General features: G+C 48.5%; 8 protein-coding genes and 2 non-coding genes across 10 annotated transcripts; 5 read left to right on the top strand and 5 right to left on the bottom strand.

Annotated features, from left to right (window-relative positions):
• Window positions 1-998: 998 nt before the first annotated feature.
• Window positions 999-2,213, bottom strand: FOBCDRAFT_235910 (uncharacterized protein; the record flags this gene model as incomplete). The annotated part of the gene is made up of 3 exons (XM_059610034.1): window positions 999-1,804; window positions 1,868-2,120; window positions 2,163-2,213. The coding sequence occupies 3 exons, from the start codon at window positions 2,211-2,213 to the stop codon at window positions 999-1,001; spliced, it is 1,110 nt and encodes a 369-aa protein (XP_059463936.1).
• Window positions 2,214-3,774: 1,561 nt separating this feature from the next.
• On the bottom strand, window positions 3,775-8,076 carry FOBCDRAFT_153130 (uncharacterized protein). Its single transcript, XM_031194528.3, has 6 exons — window positions 7,717-8,076; window positions 6,987-7,653; window positions 6,699-6,935; window positions 5,885-6,652; window positions 5,026-5,837; window positions 3,775-4,977 (listed from the first exon to the last, which is right to left on the bottom strand). The coding sequence occupies exons 1-6, from the start codon at window positions 7,928-7,930 to the stop codon at window positions 3,869-3,871; spliced, it is 3,807 nt and encodes a 1,268-aa protein (XP_031029266.2). The 5' UTR covers window positions 7,931-8,076; the 3' UTR covers window positions 3,775-3,868.
• Window positions 8,077-9,152: 1,076 nt separating this feature from the next.
• On the top strand, window positions 9,153-9,251 carry FOBCDRAFT_t16. The gene has a single exon. It is a non-coding gene; the product is annotated as a tRNA-Ser (tRNA).
• A 2,683-nt stretch (window positions 9,252-11,934) lies between these two features.
• Window positions 11,935-13,352, top strand: FOBCDRAFT_213201 (uncharacterized protein). The gene is made up of 2 exons (XM_031194529.3): window positions 11,935-13,136; window positions 13,190-13,352. Exons 1-2 carry the CDS (start codon window positions 12,018-12,020, stop codon window positions 13,220-13,222), a joined length of 1,152 nt encoding a protein of 383 aa, XP_031029267.1. The 5' UTR covers window positions 11,935-12,017; the 3' UTR covers window positions 13,223-13,352.
• A 939-nt stretch (window positions 13,353-14,291) lies between these two features.
• FOBCDRAFT_213202 (uncharacterized protein) lies at window positions 14,292-16,003 on the top strand. The gene has a single exon (XM_031194531.3). The coding sequence runs from the start codon at window positions 14,529-14,531 to the stop codon at window positions 15,849-15,851; it is 1,323 nt and encodes a 440-aa protein (XP_031029269.2). The 5' UTR covers window positions 14,292-14,528; the 3' UTR covers window positions 15,852-16,003.
• Window positions 16,004-16,037: 34 nt separating this feature from the next.
• Window positions 16,038-17,119, bottom strand: FOBCDRAFT_213203 (uncharacterized protein). Its single transcript, XM_031194532.3, has one exon. The coding sequence runs from the start codon at window positions 16,998-17,000 to the stop codon at window positions 16,095-16,097; it is 906 nt and encodes a 301-aa protein (XP_031029270.2). The 5' UTR covers window positions 17,001-17,119; the 3' UTR covers window positions 16,038-16,094.
• Window positions 17,120-17,561: 442 nt separating this feature from the next.
• Window positions 17,562-20,383, bottom strand: FOBCDRAFT_153141 (uncharacterized protein). Its single transcript, XM_031194533.3, has 2 exons — window positions 20,076-20,383; window positions 17,562-20,020 (listed from the first exon to the last, which is right to left on the bottom strand). Exons 1-2 carry the CDS (start codon window positions 20,086-20,088, stop codon window positions 17,733-17,735), a joined length of 2,301 nt encoding a protein of 766 aa, XP_031029271.1. The 5' UTR covers window positions 20,089-20,383; the 3' UTR covers window positions 17,562-17,732.
• Window positions 20,384-21,647: 1,264 nt separating this feature from the next.
• On the top strand, window positions 21,648-22,818 carry FOBCDRAFT_8398 (P-loop containing nucleoside triphosphate hydrolase protein). The gene has a single exon (XM_054702956.2). It carries the CDS (start codon window positions 21,820-21,822, stop codon window positions 22,582-22,584), a length of 765 nt encoding a protein of 254 aa, XP_054558931.1. The 5' UTR covers window positions 21,648-21,819; the 3' UTR covers window positions 22,585-22,818.
• Window positions 22,687-25,883, bottom strand: FOBCDRAFT_174796 (Dolichyl-phosphate-mannose-protein mannosyltransferase-domain-containing protein). The gene is made up of 5 exons (XM_031194535.3): window positions 25,345-25,883; window positions 25,159-25,289; window positions 24,553-25,105; window positions 23,746-24,505; window positions 22,687-23,695 (listed from the first exon to the last, which is right to left on the bottom strand). Exons 1-5 carry the CDS (start codon window positions 25,477-25,479, stop codon window positions 23,052-23,054), a joined length of 2,223 nt encoding a protein of 740 aa, XP_031029273.1. The 5' UTR covers window positions 25,480-25,883; the 3' UTR covers window positions 22,687-23,051.
• Window positions 25,884-26,162: 279 nt separating this feature from the next.
• Window positions 26,163-26,234, top strand: FOBCDRAFT_t17. Its single transcript has one exon. It is a non-coding gene; the product is annotated as a tRNA-Arg (tRNA).
• The last annotated feature ends 217 nt before the right edge of the window (window positions 26,235-26,451 follow it).

The raw sequence follows: 26,451 nt of genomic DNA on the forward strand, positions 1-26,451 counted from the left end.
AATACTGCCAATGAGTCGAGCGGATGAATTAGAATGGGAAATATTGGATGTCATGGTGAAGCTCCGAACCCTTTTTAGGCCCTTGCGTCCGTGGAATGCATGCTTCGGATCCGACTGTTGCTTCTCGCCAAAATAAAGCCTCAGAAGAACAAAGGCTCTGATGGACAAACCTTTTCTGATAATAGGTGTATCTATAGCCGACCTATATGAGTAGCTACGGCCAACAGCCCCTGAATCCCGGTCTCTCAAATCGTCTCACCTAACGAGCCCATGATATCTTGGGACGACCTTTCCTGCACCGTCTTCGCCAATGTAATACATGTCTTTTCTATAAAGAGATAAATAATGCTGTAGCCAGATACTAAGTAAAGCGGCTACATAGCTAGAATAATACAATAACACTAGGTTTTTAATAACAAAATCAAAGGTATCATGCATTATTCTAAGAAAAGAAGAAAAGAAGAAAACATATAATAACTTTAACATTAAGTCTTAATAGATAACGCAGGTAGTGCCTTGAATCTCAAGATCTGAATGAACAAGCGGGATCAATTTACAAGCATAAAGAAGATTAGCAGGCTGTGACAGGCGGTAGTTTAAGAATAGTTTAGATCAGGTCACAAAGAAAAGCAGTGAGATAATCACAGTATAGGAACACTTGAGATATCCTTTCTATAAAAAGTTCAAGTATCTGGTGTCGATGCGACATATCACTCAAAAAAGGTGAGATCGTTGTTTTGGTTACGAGGCGCTACATATCACAAAAAGAAAACCAGCATAAAAGAGGCCTCCTTAATATTCAGTCTCAACAGAGTATGTAGCTGCTACCTTGAACCTCAAGATGTAGTAGAACAAAGCTGATTAGTAGACCGAGACTGGCTTGGCAGGTTAGTAAATAGATTGGATCAGTTCACAAAGCAGTAAGATAAACACAGTATAGGAACACCTGATATGTATTCTCTATAAACAAGTCCAAGGACCGATGTTGACGCCGCAGATCACTCAAAAGTCAGGAGATCCACCTCAGGTCCTTCTTTAGAGGGACCGGTCTTATCAAGCATTTGGCGCAAAAGTTTGTTGGCCGTGTCGAGGTGAGCGCCGTTCTCCCGGTTGACCTCGAGGAGATCGTTGGTGTTCTTGACGCTTTGGCCTATAAGCTGTCGCAGAAGGCTGTTGTTGGCTTCGAGATTGTCGGCGACTCGGTTCATGGTCACCTCGAGCCGAGCGATCGAGCCCTGCAGCTGGCTTTCAAGGGGTGGAGGGCCGTAGCGAGGAATGTCCTGGAGCTGAGGGACAGTAACACTTCCAGGAACGGACATGCCCTGGGGAGAAACCACGTCGCGCTGCTCAGACTTGATGATAGGTGTAGGATTGTTTGAAAGGAAACGAGTTCTCTCAGTATGAGGCACCTTTCCATCGGGAGCAGACCTGGGCTTAGACTCCTCAGAACGGTTCTGAAACTTTCCTTCAGGAGCAACACCAGGCGTCTCCTGAATCGCCTTGACAGATGCTTTGGCTTCTTTGGATTTTCTAGTCCATTCAATCTTTGTAGACCATTCATAGGACTTCTTGAGAAGGGTAAGCCGGGGAAGCACCGTCAGGATTGGTCTTAAACTTACAGTGTTGCCGTTAGTGATGCCGAGTGCCATTTTCTGGAGGGCCTCTCCGAGTTTAGCAGCCTTTCCAACGGGCTGGAGAACAAGATCAGAGGGCATCCTCAAGTAGGAGAGGAGGGAGGAGTTTACCTGATTGCATTCACGGCGGTTGCGGGCGCAGTCGTAGCAGCTGGGACCGTCGAGCTTGGCTGGCGATAGGAGTCAGGACTGATCTCGGCACAGACATTGAGAGGGAAAGGAGAGCAACATACAATCTGTATAGAAACAAACGTGTTCAGGTCCATTTTCGGCCATTCTCAAGATGCATCCTGTGCAAGGAGTAACGCGTGGCTTGCCCTTAGAAGAGTTGTCGGTGCGCCTCTTCTTCGCAGGAGCATCATCGCCAGTAGTGTTGTCAACGACATGATCGGGCGGACGGTAGAAGATATCATCATATGAAGTCTTCACCTTCCTCTTATGGCTCCACATTCTACGAGCCGCTGGCTCCTGAATCGGCCATGTCAGCTCGAGGTGAGTAGAGAGAGGGTGAAGACGGGGACAACTCACGAGCTCGTCGATCTCAGGCGGCAAACGTTTCGACAAAGGATCACCACTCATTGTAGCGAACCGAGACTGAATCTCATGAGGGAGGCTGCTTTGAGTGAAGAGAAAATGGGGAGTGGATTGTGATGAGGAGGAGAGAGACTCGGGGCCCAGGAGAAATAAAGGCACCCCATCCACTAGTTACTTTGGCCTGCCAGGCCGCCATCACTGCCAAACACCGAGTAAATAGCTTTTACTTCCACCAAAATCTTTCATTTTCTATCTACTTTAGGGCAAACGTATGTCTACCTGACTTATTGTCTGTCTCGACATATACAAGATCACTACACTCCAATACAAACGATCACTCCTTTTACAGCAGCAGAAATAGACGTCTATTGGGACTGTATATGCATATAGACCTTGTTCTTCTTCTTCTAAGGCTAACATATGGTGTAATTACAGGCCCTCGATCCACTACCCAGAAGGCCCTTCGACACACACTGCCCAATGTCTTCAGCTCGACCGGTTCAGATATGGCCATCCAAGGTCCCATAACACGTTGACGATAAGCAAATGACAGAAGAGATTCTCAATTTGACTTAGTAACCAACTACTACTCAATAAGCCATACCACTAGTCCAATCCAATACAATTCAAATCCCCTAAGACCAGTTCAAGATCTCAGAGACGAACCACACGGGCTCCCCATCCTTAGATTCGGACCACATAGATAGACTAACCTCTCAACTCCCTCTCAAGAGCATCAACCTTTGAATTGAGCTCGTCATACTTATTCTTCAAAGCCTGCATCTCCTCACTGTTTATCAGCCACTTCTCTTCCAACGCCTTAATCTTAACCTCCAGAGCCTTCAACTCCTTGTCTCTAGAGACCTTACCCTCCTTCTCCTTCTCTTTAACTCTGAGCCTTTTTAAAAGAACGCGGATAAGGACCAGACACGCCCAGGAAATCGTCACACTCACCCATATTTCCAACAGAGCCAAGGGTGGCAGTGGTAAAATCACCAATCTCTGAGCAACTCTCGGCAACAGCATCGTCTAACGACTGTCTAAACAGTTCACATCTTCTTTCATCCTATTGACTCAAGTCAACGTTGGTAGGGAGGCACATGAATCACTGTATAAACTTGCCGATCTTTGAACATTGAGATTCCCATCTTGAGACAACTCAGCCATGCGTAAAATTTCAAGATGTAGTCATAATCGCTTGAGAGAGACGTCAATACAAAGACAGAATAAAGTGGGCGTCGAATGTATTTCACTTACACGTATTCTTTCCAGTTCGCTCTGTTATTGAGGCATCTCTACTTGCGTTTTGGTTGAGCGAGGTATGATTGAATATGGTAGCTGTGATGCAAGTTGGTGAACGAGACGTTCAAGTTGAAAAGGCAGTCGATTTGAGAGGGAGCCCTGATTGAATTACATGTTCCTTTTTCTGGCGTTGCTCTCCCCTATCCGAGAGGTCAATATACAGAGACAGGGATTACATGGTGAGGTACTAATATATGCACGTCGGCTGAGTGTTTGTATAATCTACCATCGCCAAACCAAACCAATGACAAGAGGCGTCTACACATACACCAACGCGGCCGTTTGCACAAATAGGGACACAATATCAAACAGTACGATTCATTTGTTTCGTGCTTAATGTGGGTATCCTAGAATCTTGCAGGTTTGTCGAATTCACATCGTCTATTGCGTTTACCGCCTCAACTTCCTGATGGGCCTGATGCATCTCCCCGATTCATCTTCAAACTCTCCTCCATCGCCCGCTTCAACTCCTCGTCATCGTCATCGCCAGCACCCGCTGCGCTCTTCCCCTTTGCCATCTGCTTTCTGTACTCTTCCTCCGCCAAGCTCTGTCGCTTGACGTACTCCATCACGATATCTTCCTCAGACCGCTGATTGCTTTCTTGTTCCATAGCTTCTTTCGACGCCGCAATGGCCCGTTCAAACTCATCATCGTTTTCTTCCCTCGGTGGGAGTGGCGGCGGAGGTTGGTTCCTGGAGGCTTCAATGGCTCGCTTGAGCTCCGCATCGTCTTCCTGGGTCGAGGTCTGGGCGGGAGGTTGAGACACAGTATCCGTTGCATCAAGCTCTGGCACATCAGAATAGTCGGGCAACGGCACATCGTTACCTAGACTCTGCTGGATCGCCTGCTCGACAAGGGCCTGATACTCCTCGTCTGTGATTTGATAGTCGGCATCTTCAAAAATGGACGGATCTTTCAAAGGAAGCGGGCCTGCCTCGCTTGACCCAACTTGTTGCCGAACAGCCTTGATGCTCTCACGGATAGCGGCCTCCACCTGGGCGTCTTCCTCACTGTTGCCACGAGATGTCTCAAGCACTGACGCCCGAATGGCCTTTTCAAGCTCGGGATCCTCAGATGAGCTCGTTTGTATACTTGAAGCATCACTTGCGTTTGATTGTGGGACAGGGGCGTCCAGGAATCCCCTCTTCCATGCATCCTTGTCGGCGTGAAGTTTCTTTCGTTCTTCAAAAGACATCTTCTTGGTATGTCGCCATCCGGTACGTGGCCGCTCAAACCCAGCCTCTGAGCTGTCAAGCCGGGGCTCTTCAGGGCGTTTTCCTGCAACCTTTTCCTTTCTCTTCCACTGATAGAAGTTCTTGAGGTCAAACTTGACGTTATTCCATCTTTGAACGACGTCATCTCTTTCACCTGGTGTTGCCTCTTGCATCTCGTGCTGACCTTGGGTAGCTCGCGACGAGGTGATATAGTTCTGGACACTCTTGGCAAAGTACTTGGAGACCTCTGCATTCACACCCTGCATGGTGTAAGCTGGGATGGCCCAGAAACCTGTTTTGTGTCAGTACAACATTCTCAACGCTTCGACAACAAACTTACCGGCTGCTGGCTTCGCAATCAGACCTCCGATACCCTTGCCAAAGCCTTTGACCAGCCCCTGGACTCCCTCCTTCTCGGCACCTTTCAAAGGCTGTGTTACCAGACCAGTAACGCCATCAAACAGACCATAACCAAACTCCTTGCCTGCGACTACGATTCCAGAACCAACTCCCGTTACCTTCTCGACCGGGCGAATAGTATCGTCATTATACAGCCTTGGCATGTTTCTGAAACCTCTGGCTAGTCCAAGGCAGAAGTTCATTGGTGTTCTGGCACCAGTGGTCACAACTCGACCAACCCCCTTTCCAGTACCGACGGCGGCATTCACGTAGTTGACAGGTGACGCACGTCTCTGCTGTTTGCTAGCCGCTTCTTTGATCTGCTCTCTCCAAGATTTGTCATTGACCGATCCTTGGGTACTTGATTGGCCTGGAGACCAAGGACGAGAGACGCTGGATGCTGTATCGCTCAGAGTTGGCTGCGAGGTATTGGAGTGAGCAGTAGTAGGAACCGTAGAGTCCAAAGTCTCTGTGTCTGCAATACTAGGTGCAGGTGTTGATCTTTTCTCCGATTCATTGCCCTGAGGCACGGGGAGTGACGTCTCGCTTCCTGGTGCTAGAGGGGTGGCGGCATCCTGCGCTTCTCCTTGTGTTGAGTTCTTCTTCTTGGGCTGCGACATGCTCTTGAAAAGCTCCCTGGGCATATCGGCGATTGCCATTCCGATTCCTCCTATATCGGTGACAAGCGACAACGTGCAAGCAGAGATTGGGTCAGTCGGCTGTTCCTCTGTGTTGTACTCTGTCATACGGTATCTGTACATGTTAGCTCAACCCTGAACAGTTTTCGTATCTCGACTTACAGCTTTAGGTCAGACCATTGCAGCAAGCCTTGCTCAACCAACACTGCAGCCGCAAACGCACTCAGCCTTACTTGACTTCTCCTTACACGCCATGCAGCGGCTCGGCTTGGTGCCAAAGTACAACGCAACTTGTCCGTGTCCAGATGATCGTGGAAGCTCTTGCCACCCACATCGGTTCCTCGTTCTTCTCTGATCTTCTGGCCCAGCACCTTGGCCTGCTCTAGAGTCTCGGGTTTGACGCAAAAGTTGATGGCTTCGGCGAGCTTCTCCGCTGTCAACTGCTTGTATGGAATAGGGTCGGGGCCTGCATTTGCTCTCGCTATCATAGCACCCCAGAATGGCTGATCACCAAAAAAGGGGACCACAAGAGTAGGTTTTCCTGCCTTGATACCAGCGGCAGTAGTGCCAGCACCACCGTGATGTACCACACATGAGACGTGCTCAAACAGCCAGTCGTGGGGAACATTGCCAAGCATAAACACGCCATCAGGTTTACCAAGATCATCGGCACCCAGCCCACCCCAGCCCTTGGAGACTAATGCCCTGACGCCCGAGAGTCTGACTGCCTCAAAGATCATCTCGGTCATGGCGTTGGGATCATCGACAACGATAGATCCGAAGCCGATGTAAACAGGAGGTGGGCCATCTCGGAGAAATGCTTCAAGGTCTGGATCAGGGGTGTATGAGGAAGCAAGGTTGAGAAAGTAAAAGCCAGCAATGTCGATATGTCGTCCCCAATCGTTGGGCTTGGGAATCAATGCCGGAGACCTGTACCAAATTAGATATATCCCTGAAATGCTTTAGAAGAACTGACCAGCAATATGTCCAGGAGATCTTGAGTCTTGCAAGAAGTCCAGGTGCCCAGATCAGTGAAAGTGGAGGAAGGTCAAGTGCCTTTTCTCGGAACCTGTTGATTACATCCCCCAAACCCTGCCATGTCATCATCTCAACAAGAGTATATGACATATAGTTCGTCATCACGTCGTCTGTATTTGATGACTGGATATTGGCCAAAGGATGAGGAAAGGCTCGTGTTGGGGACCAAGGCATACTAAAGGGGTAATCAGTATTCAGCATCATTGCATCAAGGCAAGAAACTCACGTAAACATCATGTGCACCGGGATGCCCAACTTTTCAGCAATATGAACATGAGCGAAGCTAGGAGGGTTCGCGATGAGAGCATCGGCAACAAAGGGCTCTTGACCAGGTCCGCCTGGCACCTCCAAAGACACGTCCAATGGAGCATTTGAGGCATGTGGTTTTGGAGGCGGACCGAGACCGTCTCCTCCTTCAATACAAGATCGCCAACATCCCATGAGAATTTCTTGAATACCTTTTCGGCGTTTGCTTACTTCGCCACTTGTGATGGCATCGAAACCAGGCATGAGACCGGGGTGTTTGACCATAAATGCCATCAGTTCGGCAGGGTCGCCACCAATACTGAAGAACTCGAGACCATTCTCTTCAACAAAGGATTGGAAAGTAGGATGAGTAGCAATCCGAACTCTGTGTCCGTAGGTGTCCTTCAGAACCTTTCCCAGCGCAACAAAGGGTTGAACATCACCACGAGATCCCACAATCTGTACGACGACATTGAGTTTGGGTGGTGGTGTTTGTCCGGGCAGACCTCCCAGACTGGGAGGGATATATGCAGGAGGAAGCTCAGGTTGTTCAGGCTCAGGTGCAAGTTGACCTTGCAAAGTTGGAGCAAGAAGGTCTGTAAGTCTCCTGTTCTTAGCATTGATATTAATATTGACTCGACCATCGCCTAGAGAATGACGCGGGTTAGTGTATATGTTTCACATGCAGAGGCATATGGTATGTTATGTACCAGTTATCGCTGCACCAGCGTCAAACCCAGGCTGTGAGAAATGAACCTGATCATGATTCTCTCCGTAAGGGGGCGGTGCTCCATATCCCTCAGCAGGGTTGATATCTGGTAACTGAAGGTCGTCTGAGGCTACAGCCCCTGTGTTTGTGTTATCGCCATCGCGGGGTTGATGCTGCCGACCCGCAGCAGCTTTTTCATCAACAATGCCTGCCATGGCAGCTGCTCACAGGTATTGAGAGGTTTGAGAGGAGATCTAAGTTTGGATGATCATTTGATAGTGAAGAGTGAGACTTGTAGGTTATTATAGATAATGCGTTGAAGATAAAAGAGGTCGGCGGTTAACTTAGTGATTAATGTTAGTGGGGGAGGGAAGTTGAAACAACGACGTCAGCGGATACGAATCAGGAACGAGGCAAGGATGTTAAGCCTCTAAGCCACACGAGACCTAAATAAACTGCGCTTGAATGATGCCTATTATGGTAAATTAATCGATCAATTTTGTTTCTCGGACTCGCATTTTGTGAGAGTGATTAATTGTTGTTAGTTGTGAGCTTACTCTTTCACTTACGCAAGCTGTGAAACACGAGATCAATCACGCCCGAATAGGACCGGTCTTGGCTTAATGATTGTGATTCTGCCCCGTACGGAGTAGGTAGGCAGTCTTACAGCGTTGCCCGTGTATAAGATAAAATACGACGGGAATAAGACCCTGACGATCAAGGGATAGCCGTTTTCTAGAACGAGATGCCTTGGCGTCTGACGAATCTGCCCAAACACTCTCGAAGCTATTGCATGACTTGTGCTTATCCGCCTTTGTCCGTACGCAACTCAGCCTCGACTTTCATGTTGATTCACATGTCGAAACTATTTGACATTGACTTCTGAATTGTACCATTAATCTGAGCACATGCTGTGTCAGAACTGCGACCCGCTGTCAAATGATAATACAACGTGACCGAGTGATTAAGGCGATGCTGTGCCATCTTGCACGAGACATTAAGGCATTGTGGTAGGCGAGTTCTGCCTTTGTAGTATTGCCTGAAGTGACTGACAGCCGAGATGTACCACAACTACGTAAATTCGTTAGTGTTACTTCGGGTCAGTTGTGAGAGAACATTGTAGAGAAAAAAAGCAACTGGCTATGCTACAAGTGAAAGATATAATCTCAACTACACTTATCTACTGACTGACATCCTCAGCATTGCCACGAGCGGAAACTGCAAGGTTTTCTGTTTGACATGTAGTCTAGAATAAAATTCTGGTAAAAGAAGCAGAAGGAAAAGGTTGAGTTTTTATCATTAAAAATAGAACCACCAGTGCTTTACTTGGCAAAGAGATCTCGATGTACAGACTATGAAGCTTGGTGAGAAGGCGAATATGTTGTGCAACTTTACTATATAGATTAATATTATTGCCTAGCTCGTATATATAAGTTAGTCACTTTGGCCGAGTGGTTAAGGCGATGCCCTGCTATCTCCGGAAAGCAAGGTTAGGCATTGTGTTCGCACGCGTAGGTTCGAATCCTGCAGGTGACGTTTCTTTTGCACTTTTTGGCAAACGAATCGGCCATATGATTCTTTAGAACACATCCGCGATGTTATTTTTTGGTGGTTGAGAGAGATTCATTTGTTCATCTGTTCATCAAGTTTGTAGACCTAGACCGGTTCTTCCCGTTGGGCTTAATTATTGTAAGTAGGAAGAAACATGGCCGTTCACTGGCTGTAATAATCAGGCAGTGTAAGTGAACCACAGTCAAGCGAACTGTTATTGATTCGTGTCTATGACAGGTGACAGGTGCACCGAGAACCAGGTAGCATTTCGGTGCGACCAGATCTGCCTATACCATAACCTGGATCAGTACGACTCTCACCCTAGAGATCAAAGAGACATAACAGAATCATTATGATGCCTGTGTATCTTGATATGATCGGCAGCACGGGCTCAATCACACTCGGATGCTGAGACAGCGCCTTATAGTGTCCCATCAGTCATTTACAGGCATCTTACGGTGTAACTTGAGAGAAAAAGTATCTCAGCTCTCACAGTTCGTTCGTAAATGATCAGAAGACCTGAGTGAGTCTGAGATGTCGGTTCATAACCAGTCACAATACTTCACAAATGATTTACCAAAAGCCAGCGTTTGATATTATTTCTCTCCTATTATGGAAATACCCTCGTAGTCTCGGACCTAGCATGCCCTCGTCGGACGGACGAGATGGACGACCGAGCTGAATTTTTCCGACCAAGAGAGATTGTCGATGGTAGGGTTAACGGGTCTCAGACAAAACAAGGCGGTCTATGATTGATCAATGCATTCATTCAGTCGGTCAGTGGTCATTTGAATGTTCTGTTTGGCCTAACTGCTTGGAATATTGTTGATAGATTACCGGTGTTTAAATCTCGTCAAATTTGTCCAGTATGAGATTTCACTTGATAAATAGCATCTGATCAAAGATCATAGATTGATAAGACGAAAGATCAAGGCTGAGCTTACGTGGGGGCATCCTTTAGGCCGTTTGCGGCGCCACAGTTTCAACTCCAGGCGAGCGGGACGATTCTCTCTAGCGAGAACCCGGCACTTGAGTGACTAACGGAATCTCTGCTTTGACCGTTCCCGGCTTGACTAAGTCTGTTTATGGCAGCTCACAAGAAATTGACCGATAGATTCAGAAACTGGCCGACGAGGAACTGACCGAGCAGGAATTCATGCCGAGATGAAGGGGACGTTTCCACTGAGAATGCGACCCTTGCTATCTCGATATGATTTGATACCCTGTAAATGTGCATTCGGAAGGCATTCTCCGGTCCCTGCTTTGGAAATGTTCTAGAAGACCGACGGGATGCACATGAAATAAAGAACTTGCATGGCGTGACACACGGCGAGATGTTCTTGTTCTAAGTCAACTAGCTTGACTCGTCATGTCTCGTCTGCGCCTCATTTTCAACGTCATGTCCTGTCCTAGCTAAATTAGTTTATTAGACAAGCATAAAAACTCTAAATAGGCATCAACCAAGATTACAAAGAATGGTGGAGACTGTATCCGAGTGGGATACTGAACAAGAGACCAGAGTGACATTCATTCTCTCATCCCAGCATTCGTCAAAAGATCCACCGAGAGATCCTTAACAGTGAGAGATTATTCAGTTCCTTGGTTTGGTTTGGCTGGGCTGGTGATGTCCCATGAAACAGACGGAGAATCACCCAGATGCTAGATACTCTATGCGTAACAGGGGATTGCCTCATATGGACCACGGATCCTTATGTGAGCATTAGTGATCCAAGACAAACTCTGCTAGTTTTGCGATCCTCCCTCCCTGGGCCTGCCCTGATTGTTTGGTTTCTTCTAAGCTTAAACTATCTAAAGTTATCGCCGAACAAAACATTTCAGGTTTAACCGCCCACGGGGGCTGAATGACTCGTTGCTTTGTTAATGCCAACCACTAGAGAAACATACTCATGAATTGAACCTGTCACAACTTTACTGTACAGTCAGTCAATGCCCGATCTAGTAACCGTCTTCCGCGTTTTAAACTTCGGCGCTGTTGAACTATGCGATCGAGGTGTGAATGACATGAATTGCAGGGATCATCATGCCAAGAAACATGCTGTATCACTCCCAACATAGCCCTCCACATTATATCCCCATCGTCACCTCGAGAACGGATGAATTCTGAACCGGAGTATTGGGCCAAGTTGCCAAGATTGTGAATGCGCGTATATGACGAGTAATGTAGTATTCTTGATACCATATAGCAATAACGGGTAACAAAGACCAAAGAGGAATGTAGTATAAACGTGAGGACCTTTGATATCTTGTCACTATCACTATCACATACCTACAGTGTCCAAGTGCCCATACAAAAATCCTTTCACCTGTTACAGAAACGGATCAGATAGAGTAGAAGCTGCTACAGGCGTAATTTCGGTAGTGGACCCAAGACAGCGGCACTCCGATGCGTGGCTCATGGTCTGCCGTTGCATCGCATTACGTATCGATGTCATTGGTCTTGGTTAGTATCTCCATCTGTTAGACTTTGCAAGGAGGCTTGACATGTCAGTCGCACTAACTGACTGACACAGACAGAGCAGAGCAGATGGGTTCATTGTTAATCAAGACAAGGCAAACAACCTTGACTTGACCATGGAATACATGTTTCCGTAGTATTCGGTCTTGACATCAACTCTCATTCCTAAAGCTTAAAAGAGCCGCCTCGCCCTTCTGATCAACACTTCTTATTCCCCAGCCATATCCCACCTCAAGACACTCTTTACCACCCATCACACACTCATTCTCATCGCAATGCGCACTCAGATCCTTACCAGCGCCCTCCTCTCGGGGGCCATGGCTGCTCGTCCTTTCCTCGAGCAGCCCGACACTGGTCTCGAGATCGTCGTCGGCGATCTTCCCACTGGAAAGCTCCCCAAGCTCGAGCAGATGATCGGCCTCCCTGACTTTGAGTGGGCTGCTAAGAACTACCTCCCCATCGAGAACTACACATACTACCGCAACGGTGCTGCCGGCGAGTGGTCTTACCGCAACAACCTCGAGGTCTTCCAGCGTTACCGCTTCAAGCCCCGAACTATGGTTGATATTACCAACGTTGAGAACACTCTGCCCACCAAAATCCTCGGCCACAACTTCTCAGCTCCTTTCTTCATCAGCCCTTGCGCCAGGGCTGGTAACGCCCACCCTGATGCCGAGCTTAACCTCATGAAGGGTGCTGGTGAGGGCGACATTCTCTACATGCCCGCTCTCTACGCCTCTCTCACCATCGAGGAGATCGCCAAGGCCAAGTCTGAGGGCCAGGTCGTCTTCCAGCAGCTCTACCTCACCTCCAACGACACTGAGACCCAAGAGCTCCTTGACCGCTCCGAGAAGGCCGGTGCTGCTGCCATCGTCTTCACCGTCGACTCTGCTGCCGACGGCAACCGGCATCGTGCTGCTCGATTCGGTGTTGGTTCCGCTGACTCCGACTACTCCTACATCACCTGGGACTACTACAAGAAGCTCCAGAAGATGACCAAGCTCCCCGTTATCATCAAGGGTATTGGCTCTGCCGCCGATGCTAAGCTTGCTGTTCAGCACGGTGCTCCCGCTATCATCCTCTCCAACCACGGTGGCCGTCAGCTCGATGGCAGCCCCTCTGGTCTTGAGGTCGCTCTTGAGATCCACCAGGAGGCCCCTGAGGTCTTCAAGAAGATTGAGGTCTACGCTGACGGTGGTGTCCGATATGGCGCTGATGTCCTCAAGCTTCTTTCTCTCGGTGTCAAGGCTGTTGGTCTTGGACGTCCTTTCATGTACGCCAACGTCTTCGGTGTCGATGGTGTCAAGAAGGTCATCGACATTCTCAAGCACGAGATTGCCATTGACGCTGGTAACTTGGGTGTTCCTGATGTCCAGAAGATCAACCCCAGCTACGTAAGTTAACATCCGAACCTTTGTGTCTGATCAATCGCTGACAACATGTTTAGGTCAAGTGGCAATTCAACAACTGGAACCAGTAAATGTGCATTGCGATGGCGTTAGGTTGTTGAGCTGTGGTGCTGGTACATACACATCCTGATTCAATTGTTTATATTTCATCATACATATAGATCCAAGAACATAGAGCATGAATCTTTTTACTACTTCAAATGCTAGTCCGAATCTTTCGTGAAACTCGTACCTTGCGGTACATTTGCAGTTCTTAACAAAATGCAGCTTGACAATCGGTGATCATTATACAATACGTTTACTTGAACGCTCTTATGTTGCTGAATGGGAGCCCATTCTTGTACTGTAGACAACAAGTTATTGCTTTCTTTATTGTTCATGATATGATAGATGGAAGAGAAGCCGGGGTAGCATCCGTAGGCCCGTCTATGTTTATGTTGCCAACATAATATAGATAAAGCATATGAATATTCTAGACTTCCGATTAGTTGACATGCAAGACATGCATATGCAGGTGCAGTTTTGAAACACATAAATCGTCCTCTATTGCATATACGGAATAATTCTCCCGCCCCGGTATGGGCCGCGTCTTGTGCATGTGAGAGTCATATCATGTCAAATGATCATTTCAAAAGAGATTCACCATATAAACGATTGACCTAGAGAATTATTTTATTATGTTACTTGCCAAAGTTCGAATTGAAGGATTGCCGGCTTGCAATTGCCTCCCATCCCGGCCCCGATCCGGCCGGCTCCGGGTGTTTCCCGACTTCAACCGGAGCGGTTGTCCGGAGGCAGCATATTCCCTGCTATAAAAAACAAAACAATGACCACCTGAGCTGAAGACGTGTCCCTTTTTTTACAGCTCCAGTTTCTTGCAGATAATGTCACGTTCACTGGAGCATCGACAACCTATAGATTTGTGATTCAGGTGGAACATAGACCTTTCAGCTCTTATGTCGTGCAGTTACATACATGGATCATCCATCTACGATCTCCCGGCGGCCCCGCGGGGCGGAATGAACCGAGTTACAATCCAACAGGATAGTACATTGTTGTACTGTTGAGGTTGAGTTATAAATACTCGGAGATATCCTGAGCCCTTTTTCATTTCTGTTCTTGTCTGGTTTGGCTATTGATTCTCAGTCCTTGTGCTTCTTTGACCATATCTCTTATACAGAGCCCTACCAAACTTGCACGACCTTTAGATCTCCCGACACATTCTCTCCATAAGCTCTCACAATAGCCGGCTGTACTCTAGTCATCCTTGTCACTTCGATCCCGGGCCTGCCACTTTATAAGACAAATCTTCACCAACTTCCTATCGACAGTTGACAGATAGTCTCAACCTCGATAGATCATTCGCCGTAAACCAACATGCCTGGATCTATCAAGTCTCTTAAGCGTCGGCCTACAGCCAAGTCAGCTGCCAAGCGCATCGGCCGAATGTTCAAGCGTACAAACAGCGATGACCCTGAGGCAACTTCACCTGCAGACTCGGGCTTCTCCAAGGACTCGTTTGACAGTTCTCGAGTTTCGACATCGTCTCGATTCTCTACATCCTCACGTATGACTACAAAGGAGAATGTCGAGCAGCCTCGCCCTTCTGTATCTCGATACGACACCGCACCACCGAAAGAACGCGAAGTCGTACCCCCTCACCCGTTCTTTTCGTCCAGCTCGGAGCCACTTCTTGAGCATGGCAAGCCTGTTGGGCCTGGCATGCCAGTTCAAACTGAAGTAGTGATTGAGCCTGGCACGTTGCCTTCACCTGTAGACAAAGAGTCCAGGGATGAACCCATGGTGTCCCACACAAGGCTTGAACAGAAGCCTGAGCCGGTTGAGAAGTCCAAGAATATCAGGACGACAGAGGAAGCACTTCAGGCGGTCTCTACACCCAAGCCAGTACCGCGTCCTTTGCCAGAGCCCCCAACAAAGAAGACTATCCTTCCCGAACCCGAGTCGCCGATTCTTCCAAGAACATTTAGAGAGGAGCCCAAGGTCACCCCTCAATTAATGCCCAAATTCGAGGTGAAGATGACACAGAAGCCCGAGCCAAAGGTTGAACCCAAGCCCAAATCTGAGCCGGCCGAAAAGATGGTAGTCCCCCCTCCAACCGTGGAAGATGAGCCAGAGCCTATTGTCGAGCCTATCAAGCTGATCAAGGAACAAATAAAACCCAAGCCGAAAGCTGAGGTCAAACACTCCCCTCCCAAAGTTGATCATCAGAATGTGTCTAAGGCTCAGCATAAGGAAGTTCAGCCAAAGATGGAGCCCAAGGTCCAATCAAAGACCCAGATTCATAAGAAGAGCACACCTGTGCAACCTCCTCATATTCCTGAAGTCACTCAAAAGCGATCAAAAGCACCATCTCCAGAAATTCCAGCTACTTCATGGGCGTCAACTGTTCCCACGATGCCATCCGTGACAACAACATCTTCTGCTCCAAGGGCTGTTTCTATCCCCAATATGGCACCAGTTCCAGCATACTCAGTCACACTCAGCACATCAACAATATTTGTGCCCAAGACTGCTCCAGCTCCTTACACAGCTCGAGCCCCTACGACGGCTCCGGCCCCAATGATAGCCACTGCACCCAAAGTTGTCATGTCGATGCTCGATTGGACTCTACCAAAGCCTGCTCCGATCCCTAAGCGGGCTCATTCTCCAGCGACTTCATGGATCGTGGCCTCTGTTTGATACTTAACGATTGGCAAATCAAATTTCCGTGTCTGGATGATTTCCCTTTGTTTGTTTATGATGCCTGTTATGATTGGATAAATGTCTATGTTTAATAGATCAAGATTGACCCAGAATAAGCAATAAAGCGCCTCAGCAACTTTGAACGTCAACAATATATGAACATGAGGTCTATCATATTGATCCTACTATTGTACTGTGGTATGAAACAAATTTTAATCGTCACAGGCCTATCTCTACTACTTAAGTCGAAAATCCTTGAAGAAATCCCTGTGAAATCAAGCCCTGGACGAAAGCAACGGCCCCCTTGATAGCAACAGGTTCAATAGTTCCCTGTACATCATAAGAAGGGTCAAATGATGCAATCGTCAACGATACTGGCTTCGTCTTTGACGGAATCATCTTGAAGCATTTCTCCAGATCATCTCCCAACAATCCACCGTGCGCAGAGAACTTGTTGACACTACCGACCGAAATATCAAGAACGTCAAGATCCAAATGCACCATAGTTTGACTAAACTTCTTCTCATCAAGGACCTTGCCTAGTTCTCCCTCGAAATCAACATGATGCTCTATATCTCCCCAAACGACAGGAAATCCAGCCTCCTCGACCCGTGAGCGCTCAAGATCTGTCACATCTCGCATACCGCAGTGTATAAGGTTATGCTTGAGATCCAAGGCTTCAAAACCAGGAATACTAGCCAAGAGAGTTTTCCAGCACAGACCTGCCATCATGGCAACAGGCATTGAGTCAAGATACCCACTCTTAAGAACATCAGGCGTGTTGAAGTCGTCGTGAGCGTCGAACCAGACACAAGAAGGTATTTTCCCAAGCGCAGCTGTTATACCGGCTTGGACACCAACAGTGGTTGAACAGTTACCAGCCAAGATGACAGGAAAATCACCCGCGCGAGCCACATCTGCCACAGCGTCGGAAGTTCGACGCAAGAGCTCAAAGAGGCGACTGATATCGCCGTCAAAGTCATCAACAGGCTCGAGCTCAAATACGTTGACAGTCACGCCGAGGTTGCGAATTGCCTCGACGAAGCCGGCATTGATGAGCGCTGTTGGTCCAGCACCGACGGCAACATCTCGGATACCAAGGTGATAGGGAGAAGTGATAATAGTTATGGATTTTGCGGGAGACATGTTGAGTATGATCAAGGATGTGTACTGTTATGGGTGGCGGGAGACGTAGAGTAAGGCTTCTTGTGAGCTAGTGATATTGACTCATAACAATGTGGACTTATTCGATGATTTGATCAAAGTACACAGAGCGATACGAAGTATTGGCATGAAAAGAGGACGAAGAAGTATTCAAGACGAAGACCAGTTCACTCCTCTTATATATATGGTCGTAGTAACTCCTTGACCCTTGCCAAAGCCGGAGCAGTATGGATATCAGGCAGGTACCTCCAATGCTTTAGTCAATCCCTGACAAATACTAACAGAACTATAAGGTACCTAAGTCCTTGCTTTGGTACTCTTAAGAAGCATGTCGTTCTTACCTTGAGCCTGACAGAGTCGGGGTCAAGATTGAGTCAGAGAGTAGTCACTGGTGGTTCTGACTATGACTCGTCTACCGAAGGGCGCGCATTTTAACAAACACGCTTGATCAAATATTCTAACCCCACAGAGTGACCCATCGCCTAAACCTGGAGATCTCAGTCAATAGTTCTTAGCATATTCATTCACCCGATCAAATGACTTTTCAAGACTCGTTGAATTCAAATCTAGTAGCTGTCTTCTTCCATCCAGAAACACCCCTAACCCAAAAGTCAATTGAACATATTCCTGAGTCCTCCGCTACACGGATCTATCCCGCCCGACCTATTGAACCAAAAGCGCCAGCTAAAAAGAAACCACTGACGTGCATTCCCACTATGCGTACTCCAGCGTGTCGCCTCCTCGCCGCTCTCCAAACAGATATGCTGCCTCGAGACAAAATCGTCCATGTCCTCTTTCCATGCGTCTTTCGCTGCCGTAGCAGATCAAAACTGCGTCAACAATGCCGCTCAAGATACCTTCCATCGCGCCCATAACGGAGTATCCGATGAAACTAGCCATCATACCAACGACGTAGGCGTAGGCAGAGCCTCGGACACCCACGCCATCTGGTAGCTGAATTCGAAGCTGCTTAGCGGTAATGACCCAGCCTGCAAAACCAAGACCAGTGGCCATGATAAGTCGTGTTGCCACAAGCAGAAGTTTGGCAAGTCGATAGGGCAAAAGTCCATTAGGCTGTCCGCGATTTCGCAAAGCTCGAGGGGTTAATGTAGTTGTAGGAACCGTGGGAGATACAAGCTCCATCTGATCCAGGCCCCTGGCCGAAGTAGCAAGATTCTGAGAGTGGATAGCAGAGTAAGTAATAGTCAGAGGGTTCATCAACGCAATGACCGGTGTTGGAATCCAAAATGAGGCAATATTTGTGACGGTAGCTCCGAGCTTCCTGGGCAGGAAAATCAGAGGTGCTCGAATCAGCAGAGACAAAAGAGTTGACTCGCAGAGACTGCCAAAAATGGTCGTGAGGGCATGGTTGAGAGCAGCCGAAACAATCTCGCGCGAAGGCGTAGCAGGCCCAGCATTACGATGAAAGTACCACTGGGATACTGTTGCGGCTGTGGTAGCACGATGAACGGCATTGATCACCGAGACCGTCCACATATAGAGGAAGATGAATGCAGCTCCAAGCCACCAGCTTGAAAGCTGAATTACGAAACGGAGCATGGACTTGCTGAAATGACCGCCCATGAAGACCCTGGTAAACATAGCGAGCCATGCCCAGGTCCACACGACAATCAAGGCCAAACACCCGAAACCAACGAAAAGCAGCGCTGAGTTCTGGGCCAGAATGCGGCTGGAAAACTGAAGAATCTCAATCGCCTGTTGGATAGCGCGTCGTCCTCGTACTACAAGCCAAATCCATAATATGCAGGAGATGGCAGGGATTATAGAAGCCCATCTCATTACGGAATCCTGGAAACTGCTTCCATGCCATCGGCCTTTGAAAGACGAAACAAAAGAGTATATCGAAAAGGAGAACAGAATGACTGGCACCGCAATCAAGATCACGCTGACCAGAGGCCGCACAAACGACCGGAGAGCTGCCAGCCAGATGAACGATACAAACACGGCCACTACTGTATCCACCGCAAGCATGTGAAATGACTTTTGTAGTGTTGTGTAGATGGTGTCGCCGACCGGGCTTTTCCGTGGTGAGGTGTGAAGCCACACCAAGAAGAATGTTGAGAGCATACCAGCAAGACTGATTAAGAAGATCCAAGCAAAGAAGGGATCATGTCGAAAGATTTCGCCCTCGATGTATTGAAAGGTCGTCTGTATAGGCTCTTCGTCCTGGGGAGCATCTTGCCGTATACTAGCATCGGTCTCTGTCGTAGACTCTCGCCTCGTCATAAATGGTGTTCGTTCCGCATCCGTACCCTTAAACTGCTGGAAAGCCGGAGGACTGCTGTCTCGTGGAGTCTGCCCTCCCAAAAGCGAAGCCGGAGGGTCCTCATCTGGATCCTCTTGCGACTCGAGCCCAACGTCAACCATTTTGCCCTTAGCATCGGTCCCATGACTACTTTCTCGGTCTAGACTTGAACGAGTATCGTCTTCAGCTTCTTCTCCTATGGTATCTCTCGCAAGTCCTGGGCGATGAGTGCTTCTTGTTCCATTCCAGCTGCTTCGAATACCACGGCGCATGCTCATATCTCGATATGGATCCTCATGGTTCAAGCTGTCCTCCAAAGATCCCCGGCTATGGGCGTCGGATTCAACACTATCGGCGAGCTTGCTTGCAGCTGCCACCCGTCTTGACCTCTGGAGAGCAAACATATCGGCAGCCTCTCGATCCCTTTCTTCTTCGTCATCCTCTTCCCGAAATTCGTCCAAAGTGCTGTGGAATAGCGGCGCATCTTGGGCAGCTGATATGCGGGATGCGAAAGCTAATTGGCCAAACCGAGATCCAGCGCCAGTCTGTTGATATGGATTTCCTCCGTAACCCCGACCCAAGAAAGATCTACTGGGTCCATTTCCTCGTCCTGTTTCGCGCTGATTTCGTGTGGAGCGGGATGGCCACTCTGATTGTCGTGGAGGATTGTCGTTGTTATCGGCTTGTCCGAAGTTCGATAGCCTGGATTGTGACTGGGCTAAGAACCTCGATGCATCTAGAGAACCAAGTCAGCTTGCTTGCAAGGCGTCGTAGAGAATAATAGGACATACACTCCGAAAACATCGCGTGCTCTCGACTCCTTCCGCCTCACGTGCGGGCAAATATGTAGGAACCAGTCCTTGTTGATGTAGATATCTGACGTGACGTAAATACGGTGATAGGCAACCACAGGTATCGCCGTGTAAGCGCAGAAGACGAGTGTTGTTTGGATTACCGGATCGCAATAATGGAGGCTGATAGATGGAAAGCGGAGGTGGTGAGGAGATAAATCTGTCGTCCAGGCAAAGGCAAAAAATCACGGCTGAGATGCAGATGAATGAATGGCTGGTTGTTAAAGGTTGGAGAGTGGAAGTACCCGACCCAGGTCATGAGGCGAGGCGGCAGATGGCAGATGGACGGTCCGGGGCTTATCAGCGAATGAGTCGCTGACCGATTGCGTCTATCCCAGTGCAGTCAGTGCCAGAGTGCCCAGGCAGATCCGCTGGGAGGACCCCTGTTAGTGGAGGTACTTTAACGGACAGGGCCACCTGGGCAGGCGGTCAATGACCTGAAGACGCGAGCACCTCAGGCGCCACAGGCAGCCGTGGGGTTGATGTGGAAGAGGCACACGACATGTCTAACAAGTACCGGCTGGAGTCAAAGAGCGGCTTGAGATACCTTCACGTGAGGTATTGCACCTCAAAGATGCACGCAATCACTCTCGTTTATTTTAGCATTCAACTCCACTTTGTTGACGATTCTTTGACTGCATGTTATTGCCACAAAACAGTTGCGATAGTGATCGTTTTTGTTGACGAGTAATCCGTATCTCATTCACATCATTACGACTGTTTTGAAACTCTCTTGACTCGTCGTTACTTGCCAAGTTGAATCAAGCTTCGCTTGGTCTTGTGACACTTTGAAGATCTCTGAGTCTCACTCAGTCCTCACGCGGAGGCAATTTGCTTGCGATATCAAACACAGCAACATATGACTTTCACTGTATCAAAGAAACAGATCAAACGACTCTGATCGCAAAGATAGTATATATACACTTACCTATATATACTTATCAAAGACAAAACACATCAACTGACCCAAAGACCAAAGGACTAACAAGACGTTATCGATCCATTCCCCTTGCGTCACCGATAACCACCAAGAAGCCTCCTAATCCCCATTCGGAGATGGGCCCTTCAGGCACGAGGTGCAGCACCCTCAAGGTTCCACTGATACTGGATCTGATCTGATCTGCTTGGTTGTCGAGTTGCTCCAGGGAGTTAGCTTGCCTGCTTGTGTCGTACAATGCTGTAACTCGTGACAGCTCAGCATCTCAAACCATAGCCACAGGCCCCAACATCTGACTTGTGCTACTCTCCAGTTTCCTCCCCATAGCGTGCCATATTTTCTGGTATTTCTACTAATTATGATCTGTAAAAACACAATATTTGGCTCATTTACACTATTTTGATCTTATCGTCACTATCGCCATCTCTGAGTCTAAATCTAGCCCGACCGGAGCCACCTCTAGCTCCCTCAGATAAACCACCCAGCTTCCTCCAACCCTAAATTTCTACCACTTACAACCCATCCATTCTCATTACCAAGTCACGTTCACGAAACACCAGCATCACCAAATCAGATACCTCTCTTATCTTACTCTGTACCTCGGTTTTGACGTCGCACCACCGCAAAGGACAGCTTGCACGTGCTTAACTCCATCCTCTTTAGCTCAAGGAAACCAAGCCCATCGATCAGCTCTTCCTCAACGAACCTCTCTACTTCAATTCTCATCAGCCTTCTCAGTCTCTTCCCATGTCGACCACACCGTGGGATTACATCGCCAAGCTCGTCTGCATCGGCGACTCAGGATGCGGCAAGTCCAGTCTTACCATTCGTCTCTGCGAAGGACGCTTTTCGCCTCATCACGACGTCACCATTGGCGTTGAATTCGGCTCCCGTATCGTCCCTGTCGGTCCTCCTCACTCAAAAATCGGCGCCGCCAATTCTTCAGACCCCGATAACAAAGACCAAGAAGCCGACGGTCTCCCTGAACCTCCTCGGGATGACTCCAACACACCCCAGAAGCATATGAAGCTTAGTCTTTGGGACACAGCTGGCCAGGAGACATACAAGTCTGTCACTCGATCTTACTTCCGAGGCGCAAGCGGTGCCTTGTTAGTCTTTGACCTGTCTCGAAAGCAAACCTTCCAGCATGTTACAGACTGGCTCAACGATCTACGACAGATCGCCGAGCCTGATATTGTGGTTATCCTGGTTGGTAACAAGGCAGATCTGACACAACAGGAGGACAACAAGCGTGAGGTCACACGTGAGGAGGCAGAGGAGTGGGCCAAGCGTAACGGGGTTATGGAATACGTCGAGACAAGCGCAAAGAGTGGCGAGAATGTGGAAAAGGCTTTCATGCGGGTAGCAGAGAGGATATACAACAACATCCAGGCGGGCAAGTATGATCTCAATGATAGAAGATCTGGGGTCAAGGGTGCAGGGGCTGGTGGAAACCGCCAAGTCAAGCTATCTGGAGATGCCAACAAGTCAGCGGGAGGTGGCTGTTGCTAGAGGATAGCCCAGGACAATACGAAGAGGAGGGCACAAATGATCTACAGACACACGACGCATCATGATACCCAGTCAGCCAGCAAACGTCGTCATCATCGAACAAGTGTATGAAAAGCTCAATATGAATTGTACACAATAATGCATAATACATTGCCGGCCTTACCGAGGCCACCTTTATTAAGGACGCAACAGAAATGACAATATCATAGCATTACCGAAACAAGATCCATCCATAACTGCCTCGTTTTGTTGATCCTGCTTCGTCTTTTCTTCCTTCGTCCCTTGCTTTGATTTCCCAACAAATCCCGCGACTCGTCTTTTACATGGATTCCCCAATTCTATATCCTTGCAGCACGTTTTCGAAATCGAATAACACAAACACGTCTGCATGGCGGTGCATGAGACAGCTCGTCTAGATCACTGTGTAATCGAGAGAAGAGAGATTGCTCAAAACGTTGATCAATCCCTTAGTCAGTGACTCGCCAGTTGTCGAACCACTTCATGTACTTGTACTGCTTGTGGTTGCCAGTCATGCCCCAGCAAATGGGGATGAAGTAAATGTAAAGGCCGATAATGACGGTGTAGAGAATGCCATACACGATGGTCTGGATGGTCTTGTTGCGGTTGCGAGTGAACCAGTCAACAAGGAAGCCAAAGTTGAGAATGGCAAAGTAGAGAGCCGGGTAGTAGTGATGCACGTAAGTAACACGGGCCATGATAACAAAAGGAAGATAGTGGAGGAACCAGCCGGCAAGAGGGTATAGTGCCGCATAGTGAATGTGGTCAATCTCGTTCTCGCTGAGATCGTTGACACCTCGTTGCCATCGAAGGATGTACCAGACAATGACAAGGCCAGCAATTCCAAGAGAAGCAGTAGAACCCCAGTAGATGAGAGGGTTACCGAGGAGGAAGTACTTGACGATATCATCACCCCAACCGCACATACGGAGACCGACATGAAGGAAAGGCCACTGCCACCACTTGGAGGCAAGGTCATCTTGCTTGTCAGGGTCGGGGACCAGAGCGTTGTTGGAGGTCATCATAGCGACGTTCAGGTGGACGAAGTCATGGAAGAATGGGGACTTGTAAACACCAGCCTCGGCGGGAGGGACTACATAAAATTAGCATGAGCAAGTCTACATCGTTTTCTTCAAAACTTACGCTTGTCGTTCCAGTGAGCCTCAACGTTCCAGTGGGTGTAAGTGTCACGGGGATTGTTCTCCTTGGTGCAAGTAACCTCAATCTGCTTGAAACCCCACTGAGGAAGGTTGACGTTGCCAGCTCGGAGGTAGCAGCCAAGGACCTCGTGCTTGAGACGGAAAGCAGTGGTAAGAGTCCTGATCTTGCTACGGTCGCGAGAAGCAGAATCACGAACAACCTCAACCTTCCAGTGGTCCTTGTCGTCACCAACAGTCAAGTTACCGTAGCTGGAAACTTCCTTGTGGCCTCGGGTGACAGGGGCAGCGATATCGTGAGAGTGCAGGTTGCGGCCAGTCTGAGCGTGGATAAGTCGAATGACGGAGTTGTCACCAATGAATCGGAGATCACCCTCAGGGTTGTAGTCCTCCTCTCGGCGGTTGGGGTAGAAGAACCAGTCGTTGTTGGTGTCCTTGTGGTGGTAGCAAGTAACCTGCTGCTGCTTGGAACCCTCAGGGTAGGTCTGAACGTGAGAGTGAAGAAGACCACCACCATAACCCATGTTCTTGATAGTGGCGCGAGAACCGATTGCAATCTCGAGAGGGCTGTCCTTTCCAACCTGAGTACCCTTGAGGTTAGCCTGGAAGAGAGAGCTCATCTGAGCATCACCAGGGCCGGAGCGATCGAGAATCGCGAAGTGCAGGGCGAAAGAGAGGAGGTAGATCAAGAAAGGGATGACGATGAGGCCAACAACACGGGTGATGACGTGGGCACCAAGAGTGGTCTATGGATCATTAGTTGAGAACATATATCAGTCATGATACTACTTACAACAGGCATCTTGGTGTCACCGAACTTTCGCCAGAGATCCTCAACGGTGTAGAGGCCGACGAGAGCAGTAACGAAAAGACCAACAAGCTTAACACTGCAGACACAGCCAATGCTGAGACCAGTCAAGAACAGCCAGAAGAACCACTCAGGCTCGAAGCTGTTGTGTCGCTGGTTGTGGAACTTGGACCAGCAGAAAACGGTGGCGACGGTACCGCATAGCAGCATGGAGTCGAGCAAGATGAAACGGCTGATAGTGGTGTAAGAGTTCTCGCAAAGAACCATCAGAGTAACGAGCCACACAGCAGGACGTCGAAGCTTCAGCTCACGAGCAGTGTAGTAAGCAAGAGGAATGCAGAAGATACCGAAAGCCGCATTGAAGATACGCATGATGGTGTAATTGACTTCCTCGGGGTACTTTTCGCCAGACTTGAACTCGAATGTTCCGTTGTAGCCAGCTAGGACTCCAGAGAGACCGACGAGCATCTTGCCGAGAGGGGGGTGGACATCGAAATAGTATTCATGCTTGATATAGTAGGAACCGAACTTGCCGAAGCTATCGAAGCGTTAGAAAAGGACCGCGGGATGGTGAAAGTCAATTTGACATACTGAGCTTCATCCCAGGTAACGATATTGCTGATACCAATCTTGTAAAGTCGAGTGAAGATAGCCAGGAGAGTAAAGATCAGCGGGGCAATGACAACCTCCCACTGGTCGAGTGTTTGGAGCAATGAGGACTCCTGAGATGTGGTCAGTATTGTTCAATGGCACTTCTTCGATATACAGGTGCAGTACCTTCTTGACAAGCTTCTTGTTGTCCTCAGGCTGAGAAGTCGGGGGTTGCAGGTTAGCTTGTCCAGCGACAGGACGCTGTCTGAGACCATCGCCCAGGTCAGCGCCTGAGGCGACGGCAGCCTTGTCGGCAGCCATGATTATTCAATCGTATAGATATCGATTCGAAGGAGAAGTCGCGATGTTTGTAGAATGGATGTTTGATGGGGGCCAAAGGGGGTTGATGTTGGCGAAGTAAGCTCGACAGGAGGGAGAAGAGGAAAAAAGATTGGACGAGCTGTCGAGACTCAAGGGAATCTGGAAGGGAGGAACACCAGCTTCAACGAAGGAGCTGTTTCTAAAATCCTGTGATCATAGAAGAGAACGCGGGTCAGAAGGGAAAAAAGAAGAAGAACCAGGAGAGGAAAAAGAGATAAAAAAAGAACTGGAGATGCCCGAGTCCAAAGAAACGAAACTGAACTGGCCCGGCTTGTGGTGGTTCTAAGAATATTACACGACAGTCCCGGCGCAGGCTGAATCTCTTCTGTCCCCTGAAATGCCACATATGCTCTACGGGCGAGTCGTCACGCTAAGCAGCTGTTCCCGTACGGCTCCCCTTGGTGTGAGCTCCCGACCAGTCGATACTACCCCCACCTCAGCCTGGTCCAGCCCTCCAGCTCCCATGTCCGTTTTCGATAGCGCGTTGCACTGAATGTTTTAGGGGCAATCAGCTGCAGGGATCCAGGGATGAAATTCAAAAAAGTGGCGCCTTTTTTGTTGTCAGTATCAGTAATTCAGCCACATGTACTTGCCAATGAGCAAAAATGACAAGAAACACTTGAGGTCGCGTGGCCCAATGGCAAGGCGTCTGACTACGAATCAGAAGATTCTGGGTTCGATCCCCAGCGTGATCAGTTACTTTTTGCTGTTTCTCGATCTGAATCTGTTTCTGATGCTTCTTTGACTGCAGTGTTTGTTTCCAATTGACCTTCGAAAATGGACTGGTCGCAGGAACAGTTAGGTACAGTTATGAGAAAACAACACCTTAAAAGCACTTTGGTCTCGATGTCAGTAGTAAGAACTACTGCACTGGCATATGCACCATTTTGCTATATCAATATTATTCTTAGT

This window comes from Fusarium oxysporum, chromosome I (assembly GCF_013085055.1).
Source record: "Fusarium oxysporum Fo47 chromosome I, complete sequence".
NCBI lineage: Eukaryota > Fungi > Ascomycota > Sordariomycetes > Hypocreales > Nectriaceae > Fusarium > Fusarium oxysporum.

Excerpts from the sequence above, each read along its gene's own strand:
- FOBCDRAFT_153130 (XM_031194528.3), bottom strand. The coding sequence starts at position 7,930 with ATGGCAGGCATTGTTGATGAAAAAGCTGCTGCGGGTCGGCAGCATCAA. Across the intron at positions 6,936-6,986 it reads CCGGTGCACATGATGTTTAC|TATGCCTTGGTCCCCAACAC; the intron begins GTGAGTTTCTTG and ends TTACCCCTTTAG. Across the intron at positions 6,653-6,698 it reads ATCTCCTGGACATATTGCTG|GTCTCCGGCATTGATTCCCA; the intron begins GTCAGTTCTTCT and ends AATTTGGTACAG.
- FOBCDRAFT_213201 (XM_031194529.3), top strand. The coding sequence starts at position 12,018 with ATGCGCACTCAGATCCTTACCAGCGCCCTCCTCTCGGGGGCCATGGCT. Across the intron at positions 13,137-13,189 it reads AGAAGATCAACCCCAGCTAC|GTCAAGTGGCAATTCAACAA; the intron begins GTAAGTTAACAT and ends CAACATGTTTAG.
- FOBCDRAFT_213202 (XM_031194531.3), top strand. The coding sequence starts at position 14,529 with ATGCCTGGATCTATCAAGTCTCTTAAGCGTCGGCCTACAGCCAAGTCA.
- FOBCDRAFT_213203 (XM_031194532.3), bottom strand. The coding sequence starts at position 17,000 with ATGTCTCCCGCAAAATCCATAACTATTATCACTTCTCCCTATCACCTT.
- FOBCDRAFT_8398 (XM_054702956.2), top strand. The coding sequence starts at position 21,820 with ATGTCGACCACACCGTGGGATTACATCGCCAAGCTCGTCTGCATCGGC.
- FOBCDRAFT_174796 (XM_031194535.3), bottom strand. The coding sequence starts at position 25,479 with ATGGCTGCCGACAAGGCTGCCGTCGCCTCAGGCGCTGACCTGGGCGAT. Across the intron at positions 24,506-24,552 it reads GTGACACCAAGATGCCTGTT|ACCACTCTTGGTGCCCACGT; the intron begins GTAAGTAGTATC and ends AATGATCCATAG. Across the intron at positions 23,696-23,745 it reads GGCTCACTGGAACGACAAGC|TCCCTCCCGCCGAGGCTGGT; the intron begins GTAAGTTTTGAA and ends AATTTTATGTAG.